Here is a 10829-nt window from a genome sequence, read left to right on the forward strand (position 1 = left end):
GGGAAGTCAAAGAGCCTGCCATTGAGATCCTGTCAGAAATAGTCCCTGTTCCCCTTACTATGGGAAAGCAATTGGTTACTGAGCTACTACGGGCTTCATCCGAGCAGATATTCTAGGTTATATCCACTTATGGTCCTTGGTGGAATATCAGTCTCAGAAAAGGCCTCTGTGCCCTGATATATTTGCTCCTTGTGGAGCTCCTGTCCTCTCCACGTCATACTAACTCCCCCTTCTTTCATATGATTCCCTGCGCTCTGCCAAAGGTTTAGTTATGAGTCTCAGCATCTGGTTTGCTACACTGCAAGGTAGTCTCTCAGGGGCCTCCACATCTCTCTTGGAAAACTTGTTGTTGGGCGTTGTTCTGATTTTAGCCCTCAAGATCAGGTTAAACCTATCCGTGTTGTGTAAACCTGCCTAAGTCATTATACCTGACTGGTTGATTAAACAGCCTCTACCTGGGCAGGGCAGGATGAGGTAGGCCTGACAAAGGTTCCTGGGCTTAGGACATGAGAATGACAGGAAACAGACAAATAGAAAGAGAGGAGATAGGAGGAAGCCATGGTCAGTTAGGGTGGAGAAGAAACCATGTGGGCTGGAAGGACTCCAATAATGGTGTGAAAAGGCCCAGATGAAGAATACAAGCAAGTGCCAGGATTATCAGTGGAAGGTAGACCAGATGAGGAGGATTAAGGTGGATGGCATTGGATGGGGGCTAGGAGATGGATGATGAGGTTATTCGGGAATATCTTCCCAGCCCAAGGTAAATAAGACAATTATAAAATCTAACAGGTGTCTGTATTATTTGTGATAGCAGGTTAAACAATACTGCCATGGTAATCTAAGGGCTAATAATAAACATTATATAGCCCAACACCATTTTTTTATTTACTACAACAGTTCGTAAATAATTAAATATTAATATAGGAAGGAAGAAAGTAACAACCTGAAAATCTTTAACATAAATAAATAGTTGAAGGAATTGCAATTAGACAGCAGAGAGGAAGACCAAAATGAGAAAGATTATAGGAAATACAGATTATTATGTAGAGCAAATGTAAAAAAAAGACAAAAAATACTCTTTGAGAGGGCTGGAGAGATAGCTCAGCAGTTGAGCTCACTCACGGCTGCTCTTGCAAAAGATCTGATTTCAATTCCCAACACCAACATGGCAGTTTATAACCGTTTATAACTGTAGTTCCATGAGACCCAGTTCCCTATTCTGGTGCGCAGACATACATGCAGACAAAACACCCATATACATAAGCAAATAAATCTTTAGTAATAACAATAATAATAGTAAATAACGTTATTTTAACCAATAAAAATAAACCTGATGATTCAGGCAAGTAATCCTAGCTACTCAGGAAGCTAAAGCAAGAGGCTCGTAAGTTCTCAATCTTCCTGGGCTACAGTGAGTTTAAGGCAATCCTGGGGTTATAAAGACCCTCTCTCAAAATAGGCGAAATCAAAGATTTGATATAACTCAGTAGTTGAACATTTTCTTAGCAGATGCCAGACCCTACATTCAACCTCCAATACCATTTTTTAAAAACATAAAAATGAACACACGTTATTAGAAGTAGCTTTGTTTACCTAAAATAAGATAATTTTTTTAAATTTTCAGTTCTAATTTAAATCACATAAAAGTTAAATTAATAAATAGTATCCTTTACTTCTTATTTCAGTGTTGAAAAGAAAACTAGCAAGAATTTCCTGTTCTGGAAATAATACCTACTCTCACCCATCAGGTCCAACATTTGTTTGGCTAAGCCCACCCTCTAGTGGAGGTCTGTGATATTGCATAACAAAACCATCAACAGAAATAGTTTTTACTTTATGTGTATAAGTGTTTTGCCTACATGTATGAATGTACACTATGTGCGTGCCCTGTTCCATCAGAGGTAAGAAAGGGGAATCAGATACCCTAGAACTGGAATTACAGATGGTTGCAAACCATCATGTATGTTTGCTAGGACCCAAACCGGAGCAGGTCCTCTGCAAGAGCAACCAATGTAATTAACCACTGAGCCATCTCTCCAACCTCTATAAAGTTTTTTATTTGAGCATCGCTGTAGTCCATTCCATTACTTTACAGAAAAGCAAATTAAATCAGACTGAATACTTTGTGGACAAATTTCAGCAAAATTGGTTCTAATGAAATAATGAATAAACTTTAATATGTAAAGTCTACAAATGTACATCAGCTATAAAAGATATTTGTGCACAGTGACAGGGAAATCAACAGAAGAAGCCTATTTAGTAGTTAACTAAACCTAAGCCAGGCCCCCTTTCTGTTGTAACACACCATGACACTGACTGTTCAGAAGTTGTTTTGTTTTTTGTTTTGTTTTGTTTTAGCCTAGGAGAGAAATAGATAGCCATTGGAATTATTAATTTGATATTTGGGGAAGGGGGTTCACAGTAAAAGTCTGATTCTCAATCTTGCTTTCTGCATCATTTTGAAGAGACATGTAAATACCGAGGTCATTTGGAATCCAAGCTAAAAATCGTATTTACTGTGACAACTACAACACAGATGAGTGGAGCCAAGGGTGAAGGTAGGAATAAAACTTCCATCAATACTCCAACTCAAAATTTAATTGTTTAAAAATTCAGCCAAAATTTTGTTTTCATCCGGATATAGTGAGGTTCACTGATCAGGCTGACCTTCAACAGACTCCTAGAAAGGACAGTTCCCATGGGACAGGCCTGGAAGCAGGTGACAGAGGAAAAGTAGAGAGCAGGGCCTTTGTTGGAATCTGAATGTCTTACTGAGTCAGGAAGGCAGACTTTGTAAGTTTAGGATTGCAAAGTTTACAGAAACCTCTGGGTCTTAGGGGTCACTAACTGTCCCACCTCTGGTCCTGAATGGATTTACAGCAAGAACATGGACTTGGTGCATGGAAATTTACTAAAGGAGGTGGTTGAAGGCCATAGACAGGTTTGTATACCAAAAGCATGCTTTGGAGAAAGCATTTGCTATTGCTATCAATCAGCTTGCCTTGGGAGGGGAAGCCCAAGATTTCAGAGCCTCATATAATAGAGAGGGGAAAAAAGAACTCACAGTCAGTACAAAATAAAGATAGAGAATAATGTAAGAAAAACTGAAATAGAGCAAACCCACAACTAGGGAAGTTGAAGGTTAAACATTAATAAAATTTGAAATTTAGTTCAATAAACCAATTTAAAACTTCCTTTTTGTAATGTAGACAACTTTTAAAATATGTAAAAGTGAAGCACACAGTGAGTGATTTTAAATAACACCAGCTGACATCTTTAAATAGTCAAAAAAACTGAGAAACAAATCACAAGTGTGAAAGGGGCGTTAACGATGCCTACAGACAAGGAAGTAGTGCACAGCGCTGTCGCTGGGAACACTGCAGACACGGCCCTTTAAAGAACCCCACACATGTCCCTCAGGGAGGCTGAAGCTACAAAGCAGAGCAGGTAAGCAAAAGCATGGAATGGTCTCACGTTCCATGGAGCAGTGCGTCACTTCTGTAACATCCTCTCACAAACATTTCCTAGTAAAATGTTCTAGAATAGTCAACCCACAACTGTGCTATGGGGGAAAACACTGCTAAGTCTGATAAGTGATATTCAGTCCTTTTGTCTGTACGGCATTGTCGGAAAGTAAAGCTTGGCATAAAATAGAGTTTAGTGAGTTTTTATCCCCACCCCATGTGCACAGACACTGAGTATAAACACGGAAGGTACACAGCTACAAAAGCTTCCTTGGCTCTCTGTACCAAATCGCTTCTCTGGCACAGCATCGCCAAGCATTGCCCTCAATGTAAGGTGTTCTGTCCCAGTGCTGTCGCCATGGAGATCATTAGAGAAGGAAGCAAGCTGGTCAGTAACACAAAAGCGACATTTGCCTTTGGTTTTCCTCAGCTCCTCCACAAGGCACCGAGCCTCCTCCTGAACCTGGTCCTCAATGCTCCTCTTGCCCATCCCAAAATTCCTCAGGGTCATGATGGAGAAACGCCAGATCCCCTTCCATTTCCTCCCGTTGCTGAAAAGGATTCCTACCAGAATTGGGAACAGAGACCAGTCAGGAGGCAGATGAGGACCTGGCACACAGCACAATCGGGACAGCCCAGAGCAGCCTGAGAAAGCTTCAAGACTCATCTGCATGGCCAAGGCCCAACTCACACATGCACACTCTTGTACCCACACTTACCAAGGCCTTTGTTAACCCTTTCAGATATTGGAAAACTGCCTCTTCCAGAAAAGTCCTCTCCTAGGTCAACAAGAGCTTCCTTTACAGCTTCATAACCATGAAGCACCACAGTGGGCTTCAGGCCGAAGTACAGAGTGAACACGGGGCCGTAGGCTTTTGAGAACTAGAAAATTGAAAAAGAAAAAAAAAAAAAAAGTCACTGTGTAGACTACATGTTGTACCAGATCCACTGACGTCATCATACTGTTGGTACTTTTTTTGTTCCTATAACGTAGCTACAAATGTTGCTGGGTTTTATAAGTAAAAGTGATGCTGTTTGCTACAGCTGCCGCAGGCAGAATGTCCCCATCTGCCGGGTAATGACGAGGGAAGTGCTTCGTGGGTCATCACCACGCGCCAACACCTTGAGCTACAATTTACTAATTTTACAGCTAGAGAGACCGAAGCCCAGAGAATGTCCAGTTTATCTCAGCATTACACGGCTAGTAAATATTAGGCCCAAATGTGAACCCTGCTTAGTGGATTTCTGTGCAGTCAGTCCCCAAAACCCACACTGGACAAATCTTCAGGTGGTATTAAACTTGCTTCAAGATCACCAGCTAAGCTCTTTTCAGGGAATTTTGTGACTAATAATTAAAAATCTACTTTTTTTTTTTTTTCAGGTCCCTTGGGTCTGGAGAGATGGCTCAGTTGGTAAATGCTTGCAGTGCAACCGTAAGGAGCGGACTTCGGATCCCAGCATACACATAAAAAGCTGGGTGTTCTCCGGTCAATAATACCAGGCCTGGGAAGGCAGGGACAGGACGACCCTGGGACTTGGTAGTCAGCCCGACTAGCCAATCACTGAGCTCTAGGTTCAGTGACCAAACTAGTCTCAAAACAAAGAAGATGCAGAAGCAATTAAAGACACTCAACTACAACCTCTGGTCCCTTCAGCCACACATGCGAACACATACAGCACACACACACACTCACAAACAAACACATACACACAAGCAGAGAGAACTTATGCTCACTATAGCATTCCACTATTTCTGACAATGAAGCTAAATATAAGAGCCTATGGGAGTGTTTCCTTTACAATAAAATACATAATGGCAGAGATTAATTTTCTGTTGTAACCTACTGGAGAAATTTGAAAAAAAAAAAAAAAAAACCTTACTTTTTTTAAAGATTTGCTGACGTCCTTCACATCTATCTGAAGGATGTTTCCAACAAGTGGGAGAGGTGTGGGGCCAGGAGGGAGCTTCCCTCTCCCTGAGCTCTGTCTCCACAGTGAGAGGAGAAGCAGAGAGGAGAGAGTGAGCGCCAGGACCAGGACAGGATCCATGCAGCCTTCTCTTCTTAGGCAGACACCAGTGAGCTGGCAGTCCAGAGTTTTTATAAAGCTAGCTGCCCTTTCCACATGGGCCTCTGGTACATAGTGACTAATCAGCAAGGTGCACTTTAATCTTTGTGGACTCTGGCCTGCTGGAAAACACATATGGAGTCTGTTCTTCACTCTCTCCTGCCTCACCCTGAAAACCTGCTGTAACTAGCCCGGGGCTTCTTTTGTTGTTGTTGTTGTTTTTAAAACATCCCAGGTAGTTCCCAACGTGCAATCTAAACTGAGGGATAGTGAAGTAAATCATTTGATACGAAGATCTCTCTAACTTCTTCTTTCTTAGAATGATGATCACTGGGAATGTATTGGCATTATAATACTTGCTTTAGTGTGCTGTGATAACCTTAGATTAATTCTTCATCAGTTAAGCCACGTAATCAGCTCAGTAAATACATGCAACTTTTGCCGTTAAATATCCTACAAACCCTTTGAAAAGGGGCAGAGGTTACTTTTCACCTCTCCGAGGGCGCAGGATAGCAAAATAGCGGGGGCACCACCCACAGACATCAGTCAGGATATACCCTACACTGACAAAGTGAGGCCTGTGTTCTCAGGAGATTAAATCAAAAATACAATCTCTCCTTTTCATTCCCTCAGGAGGGAGAACTCTCTCAGTTAATTGAGGGTCCCAGGCAAAGCCCCTGCACATATTCCTCACTTCCAGGCTGGGCTGCCTGAAGTTTAGAGAGGGATAACACAAACTTGTCTTTTCTCCCCCTTTTCTGTGTGACTTTTCTTATAATTGGGCTAAGCCCGGGTGCTGAGGTCTGTCACCTGGTTAAATTTTTTTTTAAGCTCTTGCAGCAGTGTTTTCCTATGTGGACAGTTGCTCAAATGGATGATTCTCTTGGGAAAAGAGAACAAATTTCTGACTATTCCACCATCTTGCTCAGTCTTTGCAGAAGAGCCTAGCCTCTCAATATCTTCCTCATTCTTCAGTCCAGAAGCAACAGCTGCTTTGGTTGCTTTTTGACCTGTTACCATCAGAAATGAAGATGTATATACAGTAACACACAGACGTTGCATGAAAATGAAGCGCCCACTGCTTGACTCTTTTTTTTTTTTTTTTTTTGATTCGGTATAGAAGGTACTTTTGTGTCTGTGTTTGGCTTCTTTCATTCAACCTGTCTTTCAGGCTCATCCATATTGTGCCAAATAAAGATGAAAGCCACAATGTATACATACACACTAGAATATCTTTATCTAATGATGGACATTTAAGTTGTTAATTAATCTTTTTTTTTTAAGATTTATTTTTCAGAAACGGGGAGCTTTCTGAAAAAAAAGCTGACCCCAAACTATCAAGTCTCTTTAAGACTGCCTGCATCCTCTTCCTCTGTGGCCTCACAAGGCCACCTTACTCAGGGGCAGTGACTGAAGAGCAGGAAACAGAGTTCCTATCAGAGGCAGCCCCTGGTTCCCTTACTAGGTAACCTATATGGAGACTGAGCTGTCTATTGACTACATCTGAACAGGGGGCCTGGGTCCTCTCCTTCCTGAGGATTAAGGGACAAGGATAATGGGAAAGAGGGAAGAAGGGTGGGACAGGGAGGAGATGATGGAGGGTCTATGATGGGGATGTAAGATGAATAAATTCATTTTTTAAAATACCACTTAATATTGAAATATGAATCACACTTGCCATTAAAATTTAACAAATGGTTGCATGTTAATCAAAGAGATAAAACAAATTTACTAAATTGTAGCCAAATAGAACTATTACTATTGCAATAAAATTTTATTTTGGAAGCTAAAAAAAAAAATTATTTTTTAGTGTGAGTGTGTGTGTGTGTGTGTGTGTGTGTGTGTGTGTGTGTGTGTGTGTTGGTATATGCACATGAATACAGGAGCCTGTAGGGCCTAGAAAATCTCAGATCTCTTGGCACTGGAAGTTCTAGGGGTTACTAAGCCACCTGACATAGGTGGTAGGAGCCGAACTCCAGGCCTCTCCAACAGAAGTGTGCACTCAGCACCGAGCCGCCTCTCTGTCCCCTGTTTCTATATCTTGGCTGTTATAAATAATAATAAACTAGCATCATAATTTTGAGCCACAGTTCAGGAAAATTACGTTTTGTTAAGACCCCAAACACACAGTGTTCTATTACCTATCCTACTGGGGTGCCTAACAATTTGTAGGCAACTTTCACTCCCATCATATCCCTTAGGATTCTCTCAAGCCGTCTTACCCATACTGAGGTTGGAAGAAGCTGAACTTTGGAGATTCTGTGCTTTGGCCAAAAATACACAACCTCTAGGTAGTAGAGCTGGAGCTACAACCTGTGTCCCTCATGTTTTGCATTCTTCTCTTTGTGAAAGATTTCCACTTTATGTGGGTTCACCAACGTTGAATAATTGTGTAACATGATTCAATCTTGATTCAGCCCAATCAATGACTTTCAAAGTATTCATTAACTAGGTAAATAACACACCCAGTTAATTTAAATGGAGGTCAGAAAAGTTTTTGCTTTCATAGCCTTGGTATTTGAGTGATCTCATCTTTCTTTTTTTTTGTTGTTCATTTGTTTATTAATCATTTATTTATGTATTTATTGTGTGTATGTCTCTGCTCAGGGACCACATGGGTCTTGAACACTAACATGGAGGTCAGAAGACAATGTAAGTCCATTCTCTCCTTTCACCATATGGATTCTTGTAATATAATTTAATTTATTAATCTTGGTGACCAGCACATTTCTATATCTGTTGAGGCATCTTGCCAACCCTAGTCTCAAATCTTAGGAAGTGCTTTAGTCAGGACAAAGAAAATGAGTTGTTGTATTGATTGGTTCACATGTTATTTTGGACTGCATTAATTCAGTGATTCTTTCAAATACTCTTAATTTCTTGAGGAATTGGTATCTCTACTCCTCTTGCCAGCTGAGGCTTCTGCTAAACCCTATTTCTTTGTAGAATTCAAAGTGTTATGGCTGAGTAGAGGCAGAAGAGACTTCAGGGTATAGTACAAGCCTGCTTTGTATTTTAGGAATGAGGAGGGAGGGACTTAGTGAATCGACCAATATCAAACCTTGTTCTAGAACCCAAGTTCGAATTCCCAGGTCAGTGACTCTAGTGTCAAAGTCATTTCAATGAAGCCCTCCATAGTGACAAGGAATATGAACCTCAGCTTGGATAGAATCATGACCTAAGTGAACTGAAACTGTCTTTTCTTGAGGCTCTGTGGCCCAGGCTGGTCTAGAACTTGAGTGTCCTCCTACCTCAGCTTCTAACCTAATCAGGTCAAAGCTACAGCTACAGCCACCAAACCTGACCTAAAATTGTCTTTTAGAAAAAGCATTTTACTGAGGTCTAAAATACATACTGATGGTTACAAACATCCCAAATGCACCAGTAAGTTTTTACAAAGTAAACCCATCTGTGAAACCAACATACAGTACCAAAAAAAATTCATTTTTCCAGACCACGTAAGTTCCCCGTCGTTCCTCCTGCTCACTACCTTTCCTGCTTAACTAAATGATCGGCTATGATGCTTTAGATCAGTGCGATATTCATTGCTGTAAGAAAATTGCTGAGGAAAGTTACTTACTAAGAAAAACCAGGTTTGTTTAGTTCACGGTTTTAAAAGCTAGGAGTCCAAATAGCATGTCACAAGCATTGGTGTGAAGAACAACAGAGCGCACCTCTACACAAGGGGTCAGAGGACTCGCTAAGGTCAGTCTTGTTCATATTTTCCAAATGCTTTAAGTTTCTTATACTTTTATTATCATAGTGTTTGTGTTTTCATCTTTATCCCCAAAACATTGTGTATTCAGCACTTTCCTTTATTTATTTTTAAATCACTGGTTTATGTTTGTTTGCTTTTTGCTTTGGGTATTTTGTTCTGTTTTATAGAGACTGGTCTCACTATGTAGCCCTGGCTGGTCTGGAACTCTATGCAGACCAGGCTGACCTTGAATTCACAGAGATTCACCTATGTCTACCTGGAAAGTGCTTGAATTAAAGGTGTGTGGCATTATGACTGGCCTGTTTCATGTTTTGTTAATGCTTTTAGTTAACATAATAAGTAGTGGGTTTCTGGGTAATACTTCATTTTCATACATTTGTGCCACTGCACATTGTTCTTTTGTTATTATAACCACTCTGATAAATGTGTAATGCCTTACCCGTTTCAATTTGCATTTCTGTGTTGCTTCAGAATGCTGAGCACTTTTTCAAATGTCAAATAGAAATATGGAACATTTATATTTTTAATATATTTTTAAATTAAATGTAATCAAATAATCCCCTTTCTTTTCCTCCCACTGGCCTTTCCCTTGCTTTCTCTCAAATTCATGGCCTCTATTTCTATGTCACACATACACACACCAATAAATATTTAGAACATAATAAGGAATTGTGCTGGATTAGTAAAGTGATGGTTATAGATAGGTTCTCCTCCAAGATCCATGCTCCAGGGAAGTTTGCTAGGTTTCCATTACCAGGCATAGTATGGACCTTAGGTACAATCGAAGGGTTACCACCAAGGTGTGTGCCCCACCATAGCACCCTTAGGGATATTGTGCTGTGCTGGTCATTGTTTTAGTTGACAGACATCATACAAAGAGAGGACTATTAATTGCTCCTCACTTGGTAACTTGCATAGTGCCTTCTGGTACCATGAAAGGTAGTCCTCCAGAGCCAGCTCACATTCCTGGGATCCTGTGTCCCTCGTTCATGTGTTCTACAATAAGGACTTACCCATCCCTCACCTCTGGGAGGCAAGTTAGGGCAATAGCAATGCTTTTGGACAACCCTGCCATGCAACTCTCATACCTGCTATTGGGGTTCTTGTTAGATAGTTTACGGTCTTTAAGGGGAGCATTGGCAGCCCAGATGAAAAATTTTCATTCAAACTATATATGTATATACAGACTGGAACTGGTTTTTTTTAAGAAACATTTTATATAGTTTTATATAGGTCCTTTCTTGATTGTAAGTAAATATGTAAGTTCATAGACAATACCATTTATTATTTGATTATTCCTACAGTTTTTACAACCATAGATGTAGAGAAAAACTGGAAGTCTGTACAATTTTTTAAACATTTGAGAATGAGTTGGTGGTCTACATTTTCTAACCAGAAATATTTTAGCATATATTTCCTGTTTTGAAAAGGCAATTTTCACATGTAATCATAATATAATCCTCAGGATCAGTAAATTAAAATTAATGAATTAGGGCCATCTAATCTAATTCTCATTATTATATCAGTGGGCTTTTGGTTGGTTGGTTGGTTGGTTGGTTGGTTGGTTGGTTGGTTGGTTG

General features: G+C 40.3%; 1 protein-coding gene across 1 annotated transcript; it reads right to left on the bottom strand.

The window, feature by feature from the left end:
• Positions 1–2080: 2080 nt before the first annotated feature.
• On the bottom strand, positions 2081–5543 carry LOC129681760 (cytochrome P450 2C28-like). The gene is made up of 3 exons (XM_055613901.1): positions 5346–5543; positions 4184–4346; positions 2081–4028 (listed from the first exon to the last, which is right to left on the bottom strand). Exons 1-3 carry the CDS (start codon positions 5511–5513, stop codon positions 3658–3660), a joined length of 702 nt encoding a protein of 233 aa, XP_055469876.1. The 5' UTR covers positions 5514–5543; the 3' UTR covers positions 2081–3657.
• Between the last annotated feature and the right edge of the window lie 5286 nt (positions 5544–10829).

This window comes from Psammomys obesus, unplaced genomic scaffold (genome assembly GCF_907164565.1).
Source record: "Psammomys obesus unplaced genomic scaffold, mPsaObe1.curated_primary_1811, whole genome shotgun sequence".
Lineage (NCBI taxonomy): Eukaryota > Metazoa > Chordata > Mammalia > Rodentia > Muridae > Psammomys > Psammomys obesus.